This window comes from Acipenser ruthenus, chromosome 20 (assembly GCF_902713425.1).
Source record: "Acipenser ruthenus chromosome 20, fAciRut3.2 maternal haplotype, whole genome shotgun sequence".
NCBI classification, from domain to species: domain Eukaryota; kingdom Metazoa; phylum Chordata; class Actinopteri; order Acipenseriformes; family Acipenseridae; genus Acipenser; species Acipenser ruthenus.
The window spans coordinates 32,380,109-32,405,422 of NC_081208.1; the positions used below are offsets into that span (position 1 = coordinate 32,380,109).

The following is a 25,314-nucleotide window of genomic DNA, read 5'->3' on the forward strand; positions in this document are numbered from 1 at the left end:
GAATCAGATCACCGCGTAGACTTCTTTGTTCAGGACTGAATAGATTCAATTATTTTAGCCTGTCTGCATACGACATGCCTTTTAAACCTGGGATTTTTGTAATGAGGTGACCAGAACTGAACACAGTATTCTAGGTGTGAGGTCTTACTAATGCATTGTAAAGTTTTAACATTACTTACCTTGATTTAAATTCAACACTTTTCACAATATATCCAAGCATCTTGTTGGCCTTTTTTATAGCTTCCTCACATTTTCTAGATGACATTTCTGAGTCAACATAAACTCTTTTTCTAGATTCCTTCTTCAATTTCAGTATCTCGCATATGATATTTATAATGCACATTTTTATTGCCTGCATGCAGTACTTTACACTTCTCTATTAAATGTCATTTGCCATGTGTCTGCCCAGTTCTGAATGCTTTCTAGATCATTTTGAATGATCATTGCTGCTGCAACAGTGTTTGCCACGCCTCCTATTTTTGTGTCGTCTGCAAATTTAACAAGTTTGCTTATTATACCAGAATCTAAATCATTAATGTAGATTAGGAAGAGCAGAGGGCCTAATACTGATCCCTGTGGTACTCCACTGGTTACTTCGCTCCATTTTGAGGTTTCTCCTCTAATCAGTACTTTCTGTTTTCTACATGTTAACCACTCCCTAATCCATGTGCATGCATTTCCCTGAATCCCTACTGCGTTCAGTTTGAGAATTAATCTTTTATGCAGGACTTTGTCAAAAGCTTTCTGGAAATCTAAATAAACCATGTCGTATGCTTTGCAATTATCCATTGTCGATGTTGCATCCTCAAAAAAATCAAGCAGGTTAGTTAGACACGGTCTCCCTTTCCTAAAACCATGCTGGCTGTCTCCCAGGATATTGTTACCATATAGGTAATTTTCCATTTTGGATCTTATTATAGTTTCCATAAGTTTACATATAATAGAAGTCAGGCTTACTGGTCTGTAGTTACCTGGTTCGGTTTTGTCTCCCTTTTTGTGGATCGGTATTACGTTTGCAATTCCCCAGTCTGTCGGTACAACCCCTGTGTCAAGAGACTGTTGCATGATCTTGGTTAGCGGTTTGTAAATAACTTCTTTCATTTCTTTGAGTACTATTGGGAGGGAGGCTGTGTGGTCCAGTGGTTAAAAAAAAGGGCTTGTAACCAAGAGGTCCCTGGTTCAAAGCCTACCTTAGCCACTGACTCATGAGCAAGTCACTTAACCTCCTTGTGCACTTAACCTCCTTGTCTTTCGGGTGAGACGTAGTTGTAAGTGACTCTGCAGCTAATGCATAGTTCACACACGCAAGTCTCTGTAAGTCACCTTGGATAAAGGCGTCTGCTAAATAAACAAATAATATTGGGAGGATCTCATCCGGCCTAGGGGATTTGTTCATTTTAAGAGCTCCTAGTCCCTTTAACACTTCTGCCTCTGTTATGCTAAAGTTATTTAAAACTGGATAGGAACAGGTTGACATGTGGGGCATGTTGTCCATATCCTCCTTTGTAAAAACTTGTGAAAAGTAATCATTTAATATATTTGCTATTTTCTTTTCTTCGTCTATGATTTTGCCATTTGTATCTGTTAGAAATTTACCCTCCTCTTTGAATATTCTCTTGCTGTTATAATATTGGAGAAACATTTTGGAATTGGTTTTAGCCCCCTTAACAATGTTCATTTCTACCTCTCTCTTGGCCTTTGTAACTTCCTTTTTGACTTGCGTTTGCAGTTCCAAGTATTCTTTCTGTGAACTTTGTTTTTGGTCCCTTTTAAATTCTCTGTAAAGTGCCTTTTTTCACTGAATATTTTTTTTAATTGATCTATTAAACCATTTTGGCTATTTTGTTTTAGATTTAGATTTGTCTACTTTTGGGATGTAATTGTTTTGCGCCTCTAGTACTACATTTTTAAAAAACAGCCATCCTTTTTCTGTGGATGTTTTCTCTATTTTACTCCAATCTACTTCTGTTAGTCTCTGTTTCATACCTTCATAGTTTGCTTTTCTAAAATTGTAAACCTTAGCTTTAGTCATTACTTTTGGGGTTTTAAAAATCACTTCAAATGAGACCATGTTGTGGTCGGAGGTTGCCAATGGGTTCTCTGACCTCTATTTTAGTTATTCTGTCTTTATTTGAAGTGGGAGTGTTTGCTATTGCAATTAGCTTGAAGAAATCGACAGACCTTTAACGCATACACCAGACAGCATGATTGTATATGTCTTTGTTATGTATGGATTGTTGCACTGTAACAATGTATTTAGAACAATTTGCACAGGAGCGAATGTATTTCTTCTGAGGTTAAGCATGTCTTTAGCGTTTATTCTGCAGTTGCATCACAGTTTAAACATGTCCTCAGTCACTACAAGAGGTCACAACTGCTCATATTAAGAAGCAGCCTAGCTTTCCAAGCAGCACACTCCCACATGGATAGTGCAGGCAGCAACAGTTTGAATGAGTCACATTAATAGTAATATTACTAACGTAGTTATTGGGTAACTTTGATTGCATCATAGCTTTCCTATTAAAGGGTTACCTATGAATTCTTTCCTAATTACCATTTGAGATTTGCAGCTACAAGTGTCTTGCCTTTTCTAATGAAATCCCCCAGTAGATCTATTTTAATAATGATGGTACAGTTTTGTTAATGTATTTAATTGTCATTAGAGACTGGGGCTAGTTCTTCACTCTACTTACATTATTGAAGGCTATATATTGAGGTCACAGAACTGACACGGCCAATGTAGTGAAGTCTATCTTGAGAACCACATGGGATCTGATATCCAAGCTATATGTAGGACACTGTGGCTGGCTTTCATAATCACTGACACCTCCAGCTTTTTTGTCTGGAGACACGTGATCTCATTTACTTCCCGGTACCATGTTGTTGTTTCTACATTAAAGTGCTGTCTCTATTTCACCAATGGAGACAATAGAATGAAGGATTAGGCTTTAGCCACACAGAGCAGGATTAAAGCGAATTCTAATTCTGAAAAGAAACGAGAAGGACCTGGAGGAAATCCCGGCCACTGCGAGCGGATCTGGATTTCATCATAAAGGTACATTTTTGGCAGGGTGACAAGGAATTCAATTTTTATCTTCCAGTATTGATTAAAAAGTCTTCAGTATTGGCACAAAACATTGATCACAGTGATCTCTGATCACATAATTGTTCAGTTATTACTATTGTGTGTACACTCCCACTTAGATAATGAAGGGACATGTAAGCTAGATAGAGAATGCATTTGAAAAGGCTTTTCTTACATTTTTAAGTAGGGGATTTGTGTAACTACATTCAGATATGTCTAACTTAGCGTGTGTAAGATTAACCGGTTATAAGTTCAATTTTCAAATGGAATTTGTAATTTGTGGATGGAGAAGTCTGTGCACCTTATTTTGTCATACTGCCCACTTCTCACAATAATGTATCTAGGGGGAGTGAGGCCATTACCTTTTACCTTCAGTTGTGTCAAATTTTGAATTTACCATAAAATGGTAGGAAGGCCTTTGTCTTTATCGAAAGAGAAGGGTAACTGTGTCAGACTTCCCCTGCTCTTTCTGTATGATGACATGAGATGCAAGTTATTAATACAAATTTGGTCATTCTGGGTGGACTGTGATATAATCATGTAGCAAATTCTAGAGGTCTATTTCCAAGTTGTTAATGTTACTTTTAGATGGGGGATAATAAAGGGCAATGGAGCTTAGTTCAGTTTTGTAACAGCTGAGCCATTGTCTTACAATGTGACCGATAATAATGCAGCTCTTATATGGAACCATTTTGGAAAACAGATGAACTGATTGTAAAGTAATTAAGCAGTTGCTTAATTGCTTATTGTGAGCTGTAAATAAAGCTGTTATCCTTGCACACGTGTGCATCTGTATTTGTTTGCTAGTCTATGCACTCAACAGAGAAATCTGCCTGTGTGCACTTATAATTTGACATTTCTATTGGAATACAAATTTGTGACATGCAAATCAGATAAGAGAACCACCATAAAAAATAAAAACACAAAGAAAACAAGGCTGACAATAAATAGTACATTCTGATTCTTGTAGGCAGCAAAATGTTTACTTCAGGTATTACTGTACAAGTGTAAGTTTCATAACTCCTTCATTGTTGTCTCAGTCAGAAAATGAAAGCGATGTGACAATTTGGCAGCGCTCCTTTAAGAAGCAACTGTTAGACCAGTGCTCAGGACCATCAGCTACTGTGCAGTAAATGATCCAGAAGATATGTTGATGTTCCCTTAAGCTAAATAAATAAATAAATAAATAAATGATTTCCATTGCAAACTGGCTGCTGTTTGAGAACACCTTTCTCGTCTTGGTCACTAATCCGAAAAGCAAGGGAGCACTGGACATTACTGCAGATTAGAATAGGCAGAATAGCAGTCACACATGGTTCAGGGGAGGTACCCTGCGCAAGCTCATTTCACCCTGCGCAAGCTCATTTCAGACATGGTTCAGGGGAGGTACCCTGCGCAAGCTCATTTCAGACATGGTTCAGGGGAGGCAGCCTGCGCAAGCTAATTTCAGACATGGTTCAGGGGAGGCAGCCTGCGCAAGCTCATTTCAGACATGGTTCAGGGGAGGTACCCTGCGCAAGCTCATTTCAGACATGGTTCAGGGGAGGCAGCCTGCGCAAGCTCATTTCAGACATGGTTCAGGGGAGGCAGCCTGCGCAAGCTCGTTTCAGACATGGTTCAGGGGAGGCAGCCTGCATAAGCTCATTTCAGACATGGTTCAGGGGAGGCCCCCTGCGCAAGCTCGTTTCAGACATGGTTCAGGGGAGGCAGCCTGCATAAGCTCATTTCAGACATGGTTCAGGGGAGGCCCCCTGCGCAAGCTCGTTTCAGACATGGTTCAGGGGAGGCACCCTGCGCAAGCTCATTTCAGACATGGTTCACTGGAGACAGCCTACACAAGCTCCTTTGGTACATCTGTTTTGCTCTGCAATAAATCAGACTCCAATAAACAAACAATGACTAAAAAGAAAAAGGCCCCAGGACAGAGAGAAGATAGAAACATTTGACTTTATTATAAATACAAATAAACCACTGAAAATGAAGAAAATAATAATAAAAAAAAATATTTAAGTGGCAATAACAAAACTTACAAAGTCTTGGCTATAATGAACACAATTAAAGATTAGCAATACAAACTGATCTTATATCCGCCAGAATTGCCAATATGAAAGTCTAGTTTATCTCGTTAATGTCTGTATTGGTTTCAATTACAGCATATTAAGGTTCGTTTAATTGAACAGTTTTACTTACTTTCCCCATCTGTCTGTATTAGTCCATTTCATATTCTTGCCAGTAATGTAGCTCCAACAAAAGAAGCAACATTTATAATACTGAATTTTACATTAAAAAAAAGAAGTCACAGAATCTATTTTTGTAGCCATATGTTATTGCTAAGAGATACCTTAATGTTTTTTCTTAATGAAACTGGACAAGAAACGCCGAAAGATTAACTATATTAGCCTCTGCTTTATTTAAAAAGACAGCCTTAGTTAAAAGCAGCCTTGAGCAACCAACCAATCAACCACCTCCTGTTACTCTGTAACATAAAACATTTAAAAAAAAATCAAAATTGCTTTGCCAAAACATAATATACTGTACCAAGCCAGATTCACAAAATCAAATGCGCCCTGTATCAATAGTACATACCAGGACTAGCACTAAACGGTTACCAAGAAGAAAATCAAGTTATTTCTGTATTTTCCAACTAGCTGTCTGAGCCTAAACAAAAACCAACTCTTACTAGAAGGGAAATGTACGGCTACATACATTTCAAAAGAAAATGTAAAAAATGATAAATGTTTGTGGGATAGCAAAATAATTCACATCAGTTAAGTAACGACCAAAAATATGAAAAAGAAATTCAAATGTTTTTAATGGAAAACAAACAAAACTAAAAAGTCATTAAAAAAAAAAAATATCAATACACAAAGATACACAAAGAGCAGCAATACTATGTAGTGTGACATACCAGACAGGAGCAGCGACTTGAAATGGTACTGCTCAGCCTGGCTGGTCAAGGAAAGAAAACAATACAATACTATCTACAACACTGAAGTTCATATTTTTTTTTTTTTTATTATTATTTATTTTATTACAAAAAAGTTGCCCATTTAGGGTAGGTATCAGTGGTTTATATAAAAGGTGTTTTATACATTAGTGTTACCAGATGCAGCTCTTTTTTTCAGCCAGCATTTTAAACCTTGAGCCCAAACCTCCATCTACAAAAACAGGGGTTACGCTTGGCAGTGAATGTCAATAAATGTCTTTTCCTTGAATCTACTTGAAATGTGATACACTAGAACTGTTAGAATTGCTCCAAAACAAACATTCACCCGCCGCATCAGCACATTGAGATTGTAACGTTTATGCCTAGATTTCCATTCTCTGCAAAAAGCTGTGCAATGCTAGTGTCGAAAACCAGACAGTCGCTGTTCATGATCGCAGTGGCGATCCCCTCGTGGATTGAGCGAGGCGTTGCTTCCCAGGTCAGCCGCCGTCGATGACCATTCAGCTCGAGGCGATAGGCAAAGTTTTCTGCTTGCTTGCGTGTTCCAATCAACTGGACGATAGCAAAGAACTGCTGGTGGCCATCGTATTTTTCCTGCTTCTCCAAGACCAACATAAAGTGGAACCCAAAACAGGACTGCATCATAACCCAGTCGACTGCTCCTGGAAGATTAATGTCTGTGGCCAGAAAGACAATGTCTTCCCCTTGTAACGTTGTTATAGACTTGTGTTGGTGCATCAAATGGGGCATGACGGCATCCAGGGAGCCCTGCCATTTACACGAGGCTCCAGGACAAGGGCAAGAATAAGGCCTGAACTCACAAAGCTCTTCGTGGTCTGCTTTCTCCGTGTGTGGTAACGTTATCTCACATCCTGAAGAGGCGTATTTACAAGGAAACAGTACAGAGTTGGCCACCTTTTCCATAGCCAGGTTCCGAATGGAGCCCAACGGGCCTCGACACGTTGGACAACACGTGAGCTTCGGACGACAGTTGCTGCAAACCAGATGCCCGCTCTGGCACTGAAGAATGGGTGGCAGTACATAGTCAAAACAGACAGGACACTCAAAGAGACTGGCTAAGTCGTTGTTGGAAGCTGTGGTGCCCTGCAGCGCGGGCACCCTCTGTGATGGAGCACACTTCGATGTACCTGTTGGGAGTGCTGTGGCAGTCTGGCGACTCATTTCTGCAAACAAAAAGAAGAAACAAAAATAGTGATCAGTACTGATTGGTTTTCTACTACACTCATCTGCACACTTATTTCTTCACATGCAAGTAAAATGCAGCTTTCAAACACATTCTATGTAATTGGATTGGTTTTCGCTCGCTCTGGGTTTGGAGGAATATAAAGTAAAATATTGACTGAAGATCTTTGTATAAAGTAGACAACATTAACAGAGCTTTACTGAATTAGCCAACCTGTGGGTACAGTATTACATCAATCAGTTTTATTTTTATATAGCGCCTTTCCTGTAAAACATCTCAAAGCAATGTACATAGCTTTACATTAAAAACTGACATTACAAGTTAAATAAAATTACTACTACATTAAAAACAGCATTTAAAAACAAAGCCATTTTAAAAAGACTCAATACAAAACCCATAACAATATATAAAACACATTAGAAATTATAATAAAAAAAGTTAATTATCAAAAGCCAAGGAAAACAAGTGTGTTTTAAGTAGTGCTGGGAGAAATAGACGAATTAATATTTGACATGTATTCGGATACAAAAATCAGATGTTTGTATTCACTAGAAAATGACAAAAATACCTTGCACTTATTTACAGTCTCACCAGAAGTTGCACAACAGTTTAAAAAATGGCAAATGAAAGAGAGATCTGTGCGACATGAGATATAATAAAAAAATAAACAATTAAAAAAAAAAAAAAAAAAAAAAAAAAAACACACACACAGGATCAACAGCAGCTCGAGCCTAAAAGTTTTAGACAGCAAAAAAATAAACAAACCAGATTATGCGCGTGCACAGTGATCTCTACGGAAGGCCATCTGGGTCAAAAAAGCTTTGTGCTTCTTTAGAGAAAGTCAATCTCATGGGACAGAATAAAGGCAAGCATGTCATTCTGAAATACCTCACTTAAACAGTGCCCAACTTGCTGGAAATGTTGTGTAGTGATTTCTATATAGGTGGTATATATTACATACGTTTTGTTGCGACTTTCTGTTACGTGGAATGTATGAGAACCAAAATGGCAAGTTTTTTTCCACCTTCATTTTACAACGCCATTTCCACATTTGTTTTATTTGAAGTGTTTAAAAATTTATGTTTCGCCCTATAGCCTGGAGGTCGCTGGTTCGAGTCCAGGCTATTCTATTGCCGACCCTAGACGGGAGATTAGGTCGGCCAGGGTGTTCTCGGCTCACCGTGCACCAGCGACCCCTGTAGTCTGGCCGGGCGGCTGCAGGCTTGCCTGTAAGCTGCATTGTCCTCCGAGTTGCATTTCAGTTTTCGTTTGCTTTATCAGCTACAAAAAGGCACAAGTAAACCTCATGTTACTACTTTGACAACATGTCTATGGCCACTGTTTAGTGTGAAGAAACAGCAATGAATGACAAAATTAAGAAAATAAAAACAATCCGTTGTCAACTTTATATAATATTTATTTCGGGAATAAACAAAACAATGTTTAACTTGAGCTGCTATTTGGCATCCTTTGTTTTGTAATTAATTCACTGGGGTAAAGCAAGTCCTACACAACGTATTCTTTATTCCTGGGATATTTCACTACCTCTGCCTGCGTTTTGAGCAATATAATGGCTTATTACTTTTTGAAAACAAAACGAATATTTAAAAAATTAGGAGCAAATACTCGAACATGAAAATCCTGTGTTCGTCCCAGCACTAGTTAAGTGTAGATTTAAAATTTTCTGCAGAATCAGAGCCTCTCACAAATAGTGGCAGCGAATTCCAAGGAGTCGGCGCACACAAAGAGAAGCTTCGACCTCCCAATGTAACGCATCTAGTTAGCATAGCTGACTCCCAGGGACATAAAAATGCAATAAATATTACAGCCCAGTTCCCTGGACAGCCTTAAAGGTCAGCAAGAAGATCTTAAATTACCTGATAAACGGTAGCCAGTGTAATGATTTTAGGACATGGGTAATGTGTTGCATTTTTTTTTGTGCCTGTCAATATTCTTGCAGCAGCGTTCTGGACTAACTGTAACTGATGTACCAGTTTAGAAGATAAACCATACACCAGTGCATTGCAATAACCAATTTGAGATGTTACAAAGGCATGAATCAGAATCTCGGTGAGAACGGATTTTGGCAGTATTACATAGATGGTAAAAAGATGATTTAACCACTGATGAGACTTGAGCCTCAAAACTAGTCTAAAGTCTAAAACAACTCCCAAGTTCCTGGCTGAGGTTCACACAACAATATCACAGCCACATGAGATCACAGATAGTGATGTTGTTTGAAGTTGTTTCCTAGTGTCAACCAAAATAAACTCAGTCTTGTTGGAATTCAGCTGTAGGAAGTTGGTCGTCCAAACAGCAATATTAACCAAGCAGGCTGATAACCTTGAATCAGTATTCATGGAACCAGAGGTTCATTGCATATAGTTGCGTGTCATCCACATAAGAGTGGAAATTCAATCCATGTTCTCTAATTACGCTATCTAATGGGAGCATATAGAGATTGAAACGAAGAGGGCCAAGAGCTGAACCCTGCGGGACAACAGAAGACACATTCAACATATCAGAGTCAGCACCACCATTACGTACCATTACAGCAAGTTCAAAGTCTAATGCACATCAAACTGGGTGCCCTGTTCATCTAGGAATGAAGTCACACACAGAGAAACACAGAGAAACATAACATTGCAGCAACATGTCTTCCCGATCACACCTGGCATGCTGCAGTATAAACACCACACTGAAATAAGAGCACTTAGTCACGTCGATGACAATACAGACCATGAAGAAGACAGGTCTAGTCATCAGACCCTACCAAGCCTAAAGTGAGGAAGCATACAGTCTAGTGTTTATTTATTTTTTAGATATATAGTATTATGGGATTTAACATTAACTGAGCCTGTGTGTGCTTGCATAGATTGCCATATATTGTATATGTAAGATGCAGGGCCCTAAATGCCACAGTTTTTTAGCCTTGCACTCTGTTGTCTCCTGTCAAAACCTAGCAGCGCCAGTCTAGAAGAAAAGCAGAGCCTGTAAACTGAAGCATGATGCAAGGGTTGTCAACATCGTCACCAAGAGAAACTCACGAGGGTTCAGGATGGAAACAGCAGCACAAGAGAGAAATCATGGAATCAAACACAGCTTTCACACAAATACTTCTCTGCCATTACACTGAGGAGAAAGAGACAGTCAGAGAAACAGAAGCACAGCAGCATTCTAACTTCCTGCAAAACTCTCCTCTCCCTGGATAGCAAGCATGAAATCCTGCATGTCCTACAGCGCCTGTGGGAGTCGGAGTTCAACAACATCAAACCGTTTGTGTTTGTTAACAAGTTCAGCATGGGAGAAAAAGATTTGTTTAGGAGAAGAATGCTTTGCTATTCAAAACCTTCGTCAACAACATGTGCTAAAAATGTCCTCAGCAAGTTTCAACACCACTGAAAAAGAGCTCCTCAAGATGTGCCACAAATACGTGTCGGAAAATCCAGGTAACGTATTACATTAAGGGCTCCAGCTACACAATATGTCCCTTATCACTTGATTTCAGTCTGAAATACAGCAGCATATATAGGATTGTCTACTTGTGCACTTTTATACTGCAAGCTGCATTGCACAGTATGATTTATATTCCATTATCCCATACGATTTAAAACTACTAACAAATTCAACTGGCAAACCTCAAGTTTTTGGTACATTCACCATCAGAAAACTACTCTTAAAAAAAGCCTAAATTGAACAGCAATGTGGTTAGGCCATGGGTTGCCTTATAAACTCCTTTGTTGGGCTATTGTTGTTCAACCATGTGACTCTTAGTCACTTTGGGAAGATTTAGTGACAGAAGACACAAAAGGATTAGAAAAGTTACCTTTACTTTTGCTTGCTTTGTTTCCTGATAGGCATGTAAACAGTTCAAGGACTCCTTTCCATGCGTACAGACAATGTAATGTAGCTTTACCCGTCATGAGTAACTAAAGACTTCATTTCGTTTTCCATAGAAACAAAACACCCCATAACAGAGGGCCCTCCTCATAAACCTCAAGCTCAAGACATCCACAGCGAAATGCCTTGAGGGAGAGTGTGTGGAGTTCACTCTGCACGCAAACATCGAATAAAAACCTACTGCTGCTGCTGCCGCCGCCGCGCAGTCCTTCTCAAATTCATTTAGCAATCAAAAGAAAAAACTAAGTGGAAACATTTCCTTCAATCCCAGAAAAAAAAAAAAAAGTGATTTTTGAAAAAACCAAAGACCACTTTGTTCTTCTGTCTGTGGAACATGAACAGCCACCTTTGTCTCAATATGTGAATATATACAAAATATGAAAAAAAAAAAAAAGTTAGTTGCTCCTTGTTACTTAGTGTTCAGGATTAACTTCAGTCTTTCTTTGAAAGTCCAGCCATAAAATGATACAGCCCATCTGCATTAGCCTTTGTGGAGAGTTAAATAACAAATCCTCTTTGCTAAAGTACGGAGCAATGCAGCCTTGTGTACTGTGCAACCAGCAAAAAAGTTTCAAGTGTCATCTACAACATTCCCCCCCACTCCCCTTGAGGAGTCACTGCTTGGGCTGCATGGTTCATATTACATGGCACTGTGGCTCCACCTACAACTGGAACACAAGAGACAAAGAAACTGAGCAGAATGCTTCCAGTTTCAAGCGACCACCAGACAAAGACTGACCGCCACAATGAGGAATAATATCCATTAAAAAGGCTGACTGCTGCACTTCTCCATTAATTTTTTATTTATTTATTTATTTTTTAACTTTAAAATTGTAAAATGTGTGTCCGAAAGAACATGGCAATCCATGAACTAGTTACAAATACTGTTAGCATTTCCACTACTGTTCAAATTCTGGATGAGTTATGAAACAGGAAATGAATCAAAACTGGGACATTTTTCACTTGCAACTAAAAAACTAAAACATGGTAACAGTCAAAGTGAAACTAAAGGAAAGCTATCCTTGTCCCCAGTATGTAACAGTCAAACATTTTCATACACCCAATCCAGAGGAATCCTGTTGTGGTGAATGATGTGCATGCTGGAGAGTCGGACAGCCCACCCTCCCAGAAAGAAAAACAAACACACACATCTTTGCTACGAAACACCTTTTAAAACATAGCTTCTGAACCATCAATAAAACAAGAGGGGTCTCGTCGTGTGCCAGTGATGTGAAGCAGAGCAATAAACGTGATTTAAACAGGAATGAATCTGTGAAAAAAAGGAATGAAAAAAAAGTGACAAAAGTTCAAAATTGTGTGTTGGCTTACAGATTAAGCTAGACATCATATCTCTTGTGTGCATTACAGTACCACTAACTCTTAAAGCATAAGGCTACATTCCACAGGACCACAAAAGGGGCTTGGACACGAAGCAGCCGTTTACAGAACTGTCTGTCTTCTGAGAATATTACACTGTACTAGGGGGATTTGGGGTACACATTTAAAACACAAATCAATTTCATGAAGAGAACTCTAAAAGCAACCAGCTGGTTGGGATTCCCCTCTGGTAAAGAATGAATTCCTGACAGAGGTGCAGACAAGAACAAGAGAAAGAGGAAACCATAATAATTAATAAACAAACACTAGATTGAACGCCTACTAAACAGTTTTGTTTAGCGTTTCAGCTGCTTAAGACCGACGTGTCTGGACATGATGCATTACTGTATGAAACTTCAAGGTACAAGTATACACACTTCCTTCATTTGAGCGAGTCACAGAGGTATCAAACAATAGCTGCAAAATTAACCATATTGTTCATGTCTGCTGGAATTGTATACTGTGCTTTCTCAACATAGCATGTCTAATTCACTGCTAGTCTATACCAACAACTGAAAAGTGTACATGTACTACATTTCACTGTAGACACTACATTCATCTACTGTTTTCAAAATGTATTTTATATATATATATATATATATATATATTAGTTACCTTGTACAATATTTAAGCAAAAACATTCTGTATGCAAAAAATAAATGAATTCTGACTATTCATTTATCTATAAATAATCATATTTCCAGGCATGTATTACGAGGAACAATGATATATTCCATATATCGACCACTTTTATTGGAGAAGCAGAACTCGGATGCTTTTCGATAAACTAGAGCACTACCTTGTTTCATTCAAACTGGTGACTGGAGAGCCATCCACCTATCGGATTTGCTTTTTAATCGATTACACTAGGCATTGACAGCAAGTGCTCCTGTACCTGGACCTGAACCATGTTAGCATGGTCAAAGTGTGTGTGTGTAAGTCTCCCAATAGCCTATCTTCTTACTACCAAGAGTCATTTCTCAAAAGACCCAATTTCAATATAGCTCCTGCTGGCCCTTATGTGAATTAATGCAGGATGCCCGTATTAACGGTATTAATTCAAAATTAATGCTCGCCCCGACCCACAACTAATCAAGACACTAAATTAAAAATGGCCACACACATACACACACACAGACATATATATATATAACAAGTCGTAACGAGTCTAAATGTATAACAGAATGACACTTTACATGCGTCTCATTTGCTAATGTACTTGCCTTCGAGAGAGAGGGAAAAAAAACAAACATACTAAAACAGATGGACGGTCGTGCACGACAGAGCTAGATTCTGCATCGCCGATCCAAGGCCTAGCTGACCTCCGCCATGTTGGACAACAGAAATCAAAACCGCTTACACAGCTGATCGATTAAAATCAAGACACACCCTGGGTGGGATGTAGCGATACACGCGATCATAAACAAATGAAGGTTATTTGCTCTCTTTAATAATTAAAGTGAAGCGATTCCCTTCCACTACGGCAACACAACATCAATACTGTACTAGACGCGCCTTTCTTCTCGTTCAGCACAGTATGGACGTGGTGCAGACTGCACAACCGATACCTTTTCATTAACACATTAAGCACTTGCGCGCTCAGTTACGACAAGAAATTGTCAAATGGCTTAGAACTATCACATCTTTGAAACTGAGGTCACCCCGCCTCCAAATACAAGAATAAAACACTGCTAGTGTCACAGCTGTGCCAAATCAATAAATACAAACCTAGGCCGCAAGCCCTCAACCACCTCGTAATGTTAGTACAATGTAAAACCAGCAGGTCGGGTTAAAGCAGATATCACACCGACTTATGTACGAAATAAAGAAATACAGCTTCTGTGCAGCTAGTCATGTAAAGTTTAGCACGGGGCAAAACACCAGGGTCCGTAAGTGTTTTTTTTAACTGAACACTTACACACATCTGTAATAAAACATAAACACAACACAACATTTTTAAAACCTGGACTGCTAAAAACAGAAAATAACAACAACATATGCATATATCTGTCATAAGCGTGGCTTTGTATTTTAATTTATTTTTTGTTACCTTTTTCAGACATCATCAAGGCGATGACAAGCGCTCTGTAACACTAGGCTAAGGAACCCTTCCTTGTTCTTCAAATTAACTACGGCGTTGTTTTTAACTGTATTCCCAAAACCACTCGGTTGAAGTGTACCAAAAGACAACCGCTTACCTCTGTCGAAATGTGTTATTTTAATCCACCTCGGTGTACCGTAAATATTTTATTCTTAATTATTATTATTTTTTTTTTTTTTGGTTTCCACATTCACACTACAGTCTATACAGAGACACTACCGCCGGCCTCGGACTCGCGCACTGACTGTTGTTGAAATACTTCTCGTCGGGAGCGCGCTTTGAGAGCGTGGAGCCGGCGGCGCGCTTCTTCTTAGCAACCGTAACTGTCACCTAAACAACTTAACCCAGGCAGGTAGACAAACTCGCATTCATGTTTTCTTGTCAAACAAATACCGCTTAAACATTTCAAGCAGATTAGGCAGGCCAAATCAATCTATCTATCTATCTATCTATCTATCTATCTATCTATCTATCTATCTATCTATCTATCTATCTATCTATCTATCTATCTATCTATCTATATAATTAGGTCAAAGAGCCAGCTGCCCAACGTTTCAATATGTTGTACTTATCTTTCTCAAGGAAGCATGTGTTTGAATCAAAACATTGGACGTATTTATAGGTGTTTGAAGGCATGACAACTACTTGTTACTGTTTATATTCAAATCCATACATATAAAGTTGTATGTACTGCTTCAGCAGGTTGACATTTTTACAAGGTACTTTATTTGTTACTCAAATGTGTAAAAGAAACATGCAATCCTGCTTTTGAATTACAACATTAGATCTTTAGGACAGCTTTATCTTGATGAAATTAATTTGTACAGTTGGCTTCCGAATATAAACTGGACGGAGATTGCCAAGGTGTGCTGTATGGGTGTCAAAATGTTAATTTGTATAGAATAAGAAAATTCGATTTTATATGTTGCTGCTTTCTTTATCCTCCTCTTCCTAACACTGCCATATGAACCTCCTGTTACTTATTCTTTGTGCAGTGCAGCTGTGATCGGACTGCGCTGTGACAGGTATGGACAGCTGCTGTAGGAATTCTTGCCTGGCCCCATTTACTTAGCAGCGCCAAGCTGGGTCACATCGTCAGAAACAAATTCCAACGAAATAACCTTTTTCCATTTGTGTGGCTCAACACACAGACACACTACTGTATATCAAAGTGAGAGATTGAAACACATCATGACTGTAATCATTTAAAAAAGGTATTTATCTTTGTATAAGGAGACCAGATTTGTACTGACCCTGAGCTTGAAAAAGTTACTTTGACCAGTGAGGCCCAAGATCAAGAGCAAAGCATTTGAAGCACTGGGAAACCGACTCCGAACTGTGTACTGTGCCTAACCTAATCTGTAGGGGCGAAGGCACTGTCAAGAAATTCATACTGTTACTTGAGGGTGGAGCTGTGGACACATGCCGGTGGTTGTGAGGTGAACCCATGGAGGTCCAAGCCATTCAAATCTGTTTTATAAGACTGTCTCCAGACCAAAGCAGCAGAACCCTGCAGCCAAGCTGAATGATCAGCTCTCCTGTCTGCAGCAGATCAGCTCCTGACTGCTCAGGTGTGTCTGCAGCAGATCAACTCTCCTAACTGCTCAGGTGTGTCTGCAGCAGATCAGCTCTCCTAACTGCTCACGTGTGTCTGCAACAGATCAGATCTCCTAACTGCTCACGTGTGTCTGCAGCAGATCAGATCTCCTAACTGCTCAGGTGTGTCTGCAGCAGATCAGCTCCTAACTGCTCAGGTGTGTCTGCAGCAGATCAGCTCTCCTAACTGCTCAGGTGTGTCTGCAACAGATCAGATCTCCTAACTGCTCAGATATGTCTGCAGCAGATCAGCTCTCCTAACCGCTCAGGTGTGTCTGCAGCAGATCAGCTCCTAACTGCTCAGGTGTGTCTGCAGCAGATCAGCTCCTAACTGCTCAGGTGTGTCTGCAGCAGATCAGCTCCTAACTGCTCAGGTGTGTCTGCAGCAGATCAGCTCTCCTAACTGCTCACGTGTGTCTGCAGCAGATCAGCTCCTAACTGCTCAGGTGTGTCTGCAGCAGATCAGCTCCTAACTGCTCAGGTGTGTCTGCAGCAGATCAGCTCTCCTAACTGCTCACGTGTGTCTGCAGCAGATCAGCTCTCATAAACTGCTCATGTGTGTCTGCAACAGATCAGATCTCCTAACTGCTCAGATATGTCTGCAGCAGATCAGCTCCTAACTACTCACGTGTGTCTGCAGCAGATCAGCTCCTAACTGCTCATGTGTGTCTGCAGCAGATCAGCTCTCCTAACTGCTCATGTGTGTCTGCAGCAGATCAGCTCTCCTAACCGCTCAGGTGTGTCTGCAGCAGATCAGATCTCCTAACTGCTCAGGTGTGTCTGCAGCAGATCAGCTCCTAACTGCTCAGGTGTGTCTGCAGCAGATCAGCTCCTAACTGCTCATGTGTGTCTGCAGCAGATCAGCTCTCCTAACTGCTCATGTGTGTCTGCAACAGATCAGATCTCCTAACTGCTCAGGTGTGTCTGCAGCAGATTAGCTCTCCTAACTGCTCAGGTGTGTCTGCAGCAGATCAGCTCTCCTAACCGCTCAGGTGTGTCTGCAGCAGATCAGATCTCCTAACTGCTCAGGTGTGTCTGCAGCAGATCAGCTCTCCTAACTGCTCATGTGTGTCTGCAGCAGATCAGCTCTCCTAACTGCTCAGGTGTGTCTGCAACAGATCAGATCTCCTAACTGCTCAGGTGTGTCTGCAGCAGATCAGCTCTCCTAACCGCTCAGGTGTGTCTGCAACAGATCAGATCTCCTAACTGCTCAGGTGTGTCTGCAGCAGGCTCTTTGATCTCTCTCACCAGCTGATTGATCTGTTTCCACGCTCTTTTAGTCACACCATGGCAGACATACCTATAAACATGTGTATTACACACTGTCTTCTAAGGTTTGTTAGTTTCTGTTGATTCATCTGTCACAGTTTGCATGATGTAATGTTATGGGAACTACCACCACACCTCAAGCAGCCAGTGATTCACACTGAATTCAGACAGTGCTGTTTTTAAATGCCTGCAGGGGTGGACACCGTTTCCTATACTGCAGGTTTTGAGAATTTGCTGGTCAGCATGTGCACTCTGCTGTCTTGAGGTTTCGCATGGCAGCCCTGCACAAACAACACATCCTGGTGTTAATCTCTATGGCTGAGCTCCAGTTAACCCTTTGTGTTCACATTGAGCAATACCAAGGAGACTGTGGTCAATGGGAATGGAGACTTATTGAACATCATGTGCTGATTAAGCATTTTGTAAAATAAATGTAGCAATGTTTCTTCTATTGCAATTTATAGGCTCTTATGAAATGTCACTGTTGAACAGAATGGCAAAGGCAGAGCGAGGTATGGTAAAGCACAGGCAACCGTGGCAAAGCATTGTGTAAGTTTTGACAAAACCATGGCAAAAAAGGGTATATGTCATATTTAAAACACCAAGAGAATATATTTTTCAATGTGTTTTTTTTAGTCTCATGTTCTCTGGTTAAAGCCTGCTCTTGCCTCTGCAGTGAATAGTTTGTTTTTTTTACTGACTGGCTGTTGTTTACATTGGAGGTTGTTCCCGTGGATCACAAGGAATTTGCCTGGCTGGCTAGGGAAATGACATCATGAGCTTGGCCCTGGCCAGCTCAGAGGCAGTTGCTGCTTGCGTCAGTGTGTAACGCCCTGCCCCATCACTGTTGCCATGGCGCTGCCTGGTCTACACTGAGAGCTGAGTGTGCAAAGCAGTTTTCTGTTTGTTTGTTTGGTTTGTTTATTTTTTAATGATTTTCAGTTCTCTGAAAGTGGCAGATTCATTGGCTGCACTGGAAACACATGGGAGAGCACCAGCATTGGATTACATGGGAGCACACATTGTTCCAGTGCTGAAAAGCACAGTCTCCATGCCCATCCAATCCTTGGGCTGTATTTGAAAGTGCAACCGGTCTGATATCACATGTGAACTGAGCCATATTTTAACACAGGCCTCGAGGGGTGAAAGGCTGAAGATGTAACCCTGCATCCTCAATCAAACCTTTTCTGCTACTGGTGAATGTGAATTGCCTTGATTAAATAAGCTGCTTGTGTATATATATACGTATTGCTACTGGTGAATGTGAATTGCCTTGATTAAATAAGCTGCTTGCGGTTTTCTCAGGCCACCATTGCAGAGCTTTAAAACCATTAGCTTAATTTTGTCCAAATTAGGTTATACAGCAGGATCATTTACTCAGCACTGCAGATGAAAACCAGAGAAGTCAACTTGATTCGTCACGGAACAAAGAGACAAGGGCTGTCCGCGGCTCTGTGACCCTCTCACTCATAGATGTAGAACCAGAGGATTTCTTATCTACAGCACTTTGTATACATGGGATGGCTAATAAGGTACGTGAGTGCTCTGCACCTGTCCAGAATGAAACGCGGAGAGTCATGGAAATGTAACGCTCTTGTATTGTACACTGTTCTGATGAAACCTGATCACTGACTAAGCCTCAGGAAGCCAGTCTTTCATTTTGTATTTATGTTTATCCCCTGTATATAAATATCAACTAATAATAAGATCAATTAGGAGGTTTAATATTGAAAACAAAGCAGGAGTGCGATTTTGCTATTTATTACAGTGCACTGTCATTTCCTTTCTTTTAGGAGACTGCTGAAATTGACACCAACTTAGTGACTCTTCATCAGTTCCTGAAATGAGTGAGAATGGACATGTCTGGATCAGCATGGCTCCAGACTGCAGTGTCAGTATCAATGATAATGGTCTGCAGCATCAGTATCAATGATAATGGTCTGCAGCGTCAGTATCAATGATAATGGTCTGCAGTGTCAGTATCAATGATAATGGTCTGCAGTGTCAGTATCAATGATAATGGTCTGCAGTGTCAGTATCAATGATAATGGTCTGCAGTGTCAGTATCAATGATAATGGTCTGCAGTGTCAGTATCAATGATAATGATCTGCAGTGTCAGTATCAATGATAATGGTCTGGAGTGTCAGTATCAATGATAATGGTCTGCAGTGTCAGTATCAATGATAATGGTCTGCAGCGTCAGTATCAATGATAATGGTCTGCAGTGTCAGTATCAATGATAATGATCTGCAGTGTCAGTATCAATGATAATGGTCTGGAGTGTCAGTATCAATGATAATGGTCTGCAGTGTCAGTATCAATGATAATGGTCTGCAGTGTCAGGTACCATGTCCACTCCTTGCCCTGTACAGCCCCTTGAGCAGTCTCTGTGAATGCATTGTGAATAAAATGAAAGCTAGAAGCCCTATATATAAGATTACACTTTCACGTATAGAGTCTGCACTGTGCAGAGATTAAATGAAATGGGAAGCAGTGTGCTTGGGGACGGTTCATGTAAGACATCTGCTTGCTCAGCAGTAAGGAATCAGACTGACACACACAGCAAACAAAATGAGCGAAATGCTTTTCACAAACTTCCTACTGACTCCCTATTTACCTGCATCTCGAAGATGGGCAGGCCGAGGATGTCTTTGAGCGTGTGCCGGTCCATTACGATAGGCATCTTCAGAGGCAGGGTCAGGTCAGCTGTGCTACTGAGGGATTCCAGGACCTTCTCCCTCCTCCTTACACAGACAGAGCAGAGCCGTTAGAGCAAGCTGGAGCCTCGCAGCTCAACACTGAACCCCAACCCCAACCCCAACCCCAACCCTTCCAGGACTTTCTCCCTCCTCCTTACACAGACAGAGCAGAGCCAACAGAGCGAGCTGGAGCTTCACAGCTCAACACTGAACCCCAACCCCAACCCTTTCAGGACCTTCTCCCTCCTCCTTACACAGACAGAGCAGAGCCGATAGAGCGAGCTGGAGCTTCACAGCTCAACACTGAACCCCAACCCCAACCCTTCCAGGACTTTCTCCCTCCTCCTTACACAGACAGAGCAGAGCCAACAGAGCGAGCTGGAGCTTCACAGCTCAACACTGAAGACTAACCCCAACCCCAACCCCAACCCTTCCAGGAGCTTCTCCCTTCTCCTTACACAGACAGAGCAGAGCCGATAGAGCGAGCTGGAGCTTCACAGCTCAACACTGAACCCCAACCCCAACCCCAACCCCAACCCTTCCAGGACTTTCTCCCTCCTCCTTACACAGACAGAGCAGAGCCAACAGAGCGAGCTGGAGCTTCACAGCTCAACACTGAAGACTAACCCCAACCCCAACCCCAACCCTTCCAGGATCTTCTCCCTCCTCCTTACACAGACAGAGCAGAGCCGATCGAGCGAGCTGGAGCTTCACAGCTCAACACTGAACCCCAACCCCAACCCTTTCAGGACCTTCTCCCTCCTCCTTACACAGACAGAGCAGAGCCGATAGAGCGAGCTGGAGCTTCACAGCTCAACACTGAACCCCAACCCCAACCCCAACCCCAACCCTTCCAGGACTTTCTCCCTCCTCCTTACACAGACAGAGCAGAGCCAACAGAGCGAGCTGGAGCTTCACAGCTCAACACTGAAGACTAACCCCAACCCCAACCCCAACCCTTCCAGGAGCTTCTCCCTTCTCCTTACACAGACAGAGCAGAGCCGATAGAGCGAGCTGGAGCTTCACAGCTCAACAATGAACCCCAACCCCAACCCCAACCCTTCCAGGACCTTTTCCCTCCTCCTTACACAGACAGAGCAGAGCCGATAGAGCGAGCTGGAGCCTCGCAGCGCAACACTGAAGCCCAAACGCCAACCCCAACCCCAACCCCAACCCCAACCCTAACCCTTCCAGGACCTTCTCCCTCCTCCTCACAGAGACAGAGCAGAGCTGATAGAGCGAGCTGGAGCCTCGCAGCTCAACACTGAAGCCCAACCTCAACCCCAACCCTAACCCTTCCAGGACCTTCTCCCTCCTCCTTACACAGACAGAGCAGAGCCGATAGAGCGAGCTGGAGCTTCACAGCTCAACACTGAAGCCCAACCCCAACCCCAACCCCAACCCCAACCCTTCCAGGACCTTCTCCCTCCTCCTTACACAGACAGAGCAGAGCCGATAGAGCGAGCTGGAGCCTCGCAGCTCAACACTGAAGCCTAACCAGCCGAGAAAAGGGAATGTCACTGCCAGAAAGAAAGCTGCTGAAAACATTGAAATGGCTTGCGTGAGCAAGGAGCAGCAATTACCACCATTGTATTCATAAACCACTTTAACATTGACATCAATGGATTTTAATGGGCTTGTCTGAAACACGAGATCACTAGGAGAACCTGTCACTCATTCATTCTCTCTCTCTTGATTTCTCATATATATTTCAGAATGGATGCTTCAGTGTATCGAGTTCATATTCTGCTGGTGTGTCTGCTTTGCTATGTTGATATTGGGGCCCTTTCCAGCACCGGGGACCATCACACATTTAAACACAAGGCCTGCATTAGCCTACTATTTGATTCTGTTCCCTCATCACTGATCTAATTGGGGTGATGTTGTCAGCTTACATTGCTGACACACGGGAATATAACCTTTGGTAGGAGAATGGGCTAATTAAATTACATGAGCAACAGAACAAATAGGAGATACTCCTGTACACAGCTCACAATTCAATTTGGTACAAGTCCTGAATAACCCTGAGCCAATGTCAAGGCTCTGCCTGGGTGGAATAGTTATTGTACTCCTCTCCAGTTCTGTCTCAGATGAGTAACATCACCCCAGGTCAGCTGAAAAGACAAAATCATTAAAACTGAGATCTGATTCCATGCTGTGCCATTGATAATTTCAGAGCTCAGGCTATCTGATACAGGGAAACCATGCAGCCCAACACCTGCACACATATTACTACTGTGGGATTCATCTGGTTATAAACAGAAAGGACCATGCAGCTGTGTGTGTACAGGGTACCGAGAACACTCAAACAATATCCTCTGCAGATATATATCTTTAGTTTGTACACTACAGTATGCATTACGCTCCCTAACCTAGAAATAAAACAACAACAATAACACAATGTCATCAATGTGGCATTTTCCACTTGATTGTCAGCTTCAGGTTGCGTCCAGCCTTTTGCTACAGCATGTGGTCACTGCATGTTCTGTTGCTGAACTGGAGGGTTTCCAGCACAGCCGGACCCTTTCATTGCTGATACCTGAACATTCCGGGACCTCATCTTTCTTATTGGAGTTTCAGGGAGTATTGAAATGCGTGTGTCCTGCTGAGATCTGCAGTAAAGAGAGAGTGAAGCAGATCAAATCAAACTCAATGAGGAAGGCACTCCAGGATCGGAACACTTTCTATTGGAGTTTCAGGGAGTATTGAAATGCGTGTGTCCTGCTGAGATCTGCAGTAAAGAGAGAGTGAAGCAGATCAAATCAAACTCAATGAGGAAGGCACTCCAGGATCGGAACACTTTCTGCACTGACACACACACACTCCCGACTGTGGGGAACAGAAGCTGCTGTACACACCTCTGTCACGTCTCATGCAAGACCTCCCAAAGTGTAACAATACCTGTGCACACAGTTCAGTGGGGGCTCCACGCCTGGTAACACAAGAGCATCTGGTGCTGGTAACACAAGAGCACTTTCCAGACAATAAAATCCAGAACAAGTCCTGGCTGGAGGGTAGGCCAGGGCAGACGCACATATCTGGAGGGATAGCGGAGGAGAGGCAGGGTGCGTGGAGTGCAAGCTGTGTCAGTGCAAGCTGTGTCAGCACAGGCTGGAGCTGCATTAAACTATGCAAGTGTCTCTGATCCATATCCTGCTATCCTCACATGATCTTACACAGCTCCCTGTCAGCTAACCCTAACCCTCCACTGTGTGCTCTCTACACAGCTCCCTGTCAGCTAACCCTACCCCTCCACTGTGTGCTCTCTACACAGCTCCCTGTCAGCTAACCCTACCCCTCCACTGTGTGCTCTCTACACAGCTCCCTGTTAGCTTTCTGTTCCTCTGCAGCAGCCGCTTCATTCCTGCTCATTATGTGACCTGGTTACCAACTGGATGTAAATAAAGCACAAACATGCTGAAAACAGCGAGAGCATCACAAAGCAAGCCGAGAGTTCTGCTAAACTCAATGCAACTGCTAATAGGATTTCAAAGAAACACGCGGCAGGGAGAACTTCTTTACACACACAGAGCATCAGTGCAGAAGCACAGCAGGGTCTCGCTGTCCTGTGAGAAGCAGCATACAGAAGAGAGGCTCTGTTAGGAAGAGTTTAACCTGAACCTGCTGCTAGAAACAGCAATGACAGCTGTGCCGAGTCGGGCAGCACTGCACTGCTCACAAGCTCTCTTAAGAAGTCTCTTTGTTGGGGTGTCTAATGTTGTCATTGTAACTTAGCAACAGAAAACATTTACAATGCACTGAAAAGGGAGATGGTAGTTTTCTTTTTCCAAACAAAGGGCATGGGGGTGGATCCGCCCCGCGTGATTGGTGCTCCTCAGAGAGCTGTGACTGTGCTCACAACGTCTGCCAGTGAACATGTTCTGCAATCTAATCTCAGCATCAAAACCAATAATACAGATCACACACTCCACAAGAATGCAGCACATGTCACCCGGACTGAGACTTTCTAAAGAGCAGTTAACTGTGCAAACACTGAGCTTAGATACAGTTGACATGAGACACCAAGCCAGTTGGGATTTAAAGCTAAAAATACAGACAGACATCTGGGCTCCTTGACCAGAGGAATGATTTCACTCTGATGATTAGACAGGCTTGCAGTGAGGATCCTAATATAGAAACATTAGGATGGACCTGCAGGATTGAAAACGCACTGCTGGATGCAGCTGTGCTACAGTATGCAGGACACACACAACCTGGAATACTGGAAAGCTGTTTTAAATAGAAAATGCTTCAATAATGTGTGTTTGTAAATTAGCTCACTGACTTATTCAGCATTCCTATCATCTGATATTCCCCTCTCTGTATGGTAGTAATAACATTACGCATGACGAGTTACGCATGTCAGCTAGGCTCAGAACTGAAACCACTGTATATGCACCAGATGCAGTGCATTGCACTGAAGTGTGTGTGTGTGTGTGTGTGTGTGTGTGTGTGTGTGTGTGTGTGTCTGTGTGTGTGTCAGGAAGCACGTCTCAATATATTCCCCTGCATAAATACACTGAGGAGGAAGCCCAGCCCAGCTGCTTATCCAGGGAGGAAGATAGCTGCAGGACTGTATTAAACCAGCTGGCCTTCCTTCACTTGGTTCACTGCCATAGACAGTTGGTCGCTCTGTCTTGTGACAATAGGCTTCAGTGAATGTGTGGAACTCTGCTATGGAACACCACAATGAAGTTCTGTGTACATCAATGATGATTCTATACATAGCTGCTCCTCAGTGGTTTAAACTGACGGCCCTCGTGCCAGTTTGCTGCAGTCGAAGTGTCTCGTCTGAAGCACATGGTATAAATGCAGCACAGGAATGCACTGGGGTTATTGTTTAGTCCTGTTTCTTCGGATAAAGAGGACACCAAGCACACACCTTCTTTAAGCTCTGCTTTCATGCAAACATAAACATGACAAGTGTAAGCATCCCAATCCTGGCCAGGCCCCGTTTCAAAGCTACTTCGGTGAAAGAGAACATGCTTTTGAGTGTTACTGATCCTCCTCCAAAACAACACACACAAAGAGACGAAAGAATGCAAACAACTGACATCATGGTCTGGGTTTCATAAGATTACTGAAAAGATAAAAGCACGCGTGCAGGAGTCATGGTTACTGCTGCCGTTCTCACT

At 42.1% G+C, this 25,314-nt stretch overlaps 1 protein-coding gene across 4 annotated transcripts; it reads right to left on the minus strand.

Moving 5' to 3' along the window:
* Nucleotides 1–5,013: 5,013 nt before the first annotated feature.
* On the minus strand, nt 5,014–14,876 carry LOC117425774 (E3 ubiquitin-protein ligase SIAH1). 4 transcript variants are annotated; one of them, XM_034043030.3, is made up of 2 exons: nt 14,712–14,876; nt 5,014–7,216 (listed from the first exon to the last, which is right to left on the minus strand). In XM_034043030.3, exon 2 carries the CDS (start codon nt 7,212–7,214, stop codon nt 6,366–6,368), a length of 849 nt encoding a protein of 282 aa, XP_033898921.1. In that variant the 5' UTR covers nt 7,215–7,216; nt 14,712–14,876; the 3' UTR covers nt 5,014–6,365. The 4 variants fall into 4 exon arrangements, with proteins under 4 accessions (XP_033898921.1, XP_033898919.1, XP_058849957.1 ...); XM_034043028.3 differs by lacking the exon at nt 14,712–14,876 and adding an exon at nt 14,564–14,705; XM_058993974.1 differs by lacking the exon at nt 14,712–14,876 and adding an exon at nt 13,737–14,487.
* Nucleotides 14,877–25,314: the final 10,438 nt, after the last annotated feature.

What these genes read in the sequence shown, in the direction of transcription:
- LOC117425774 (XM_034043025.3), bottom strand. Translation starts at nt 11,159, where the DNA reads ATGACGGGTAAAGCTACATTACATTGTCTGTACGCATGGAAAGGAGTC. An exon ending in CAAAGCAAGCAAAAGTAAAG is followed by an intron (nt 7,217 to 11,062) that starts GTAACTTTTCTA and finishes TTTTGTTTGCAG; the next exon opens with AAATGAGTCGCCAGACTGCC.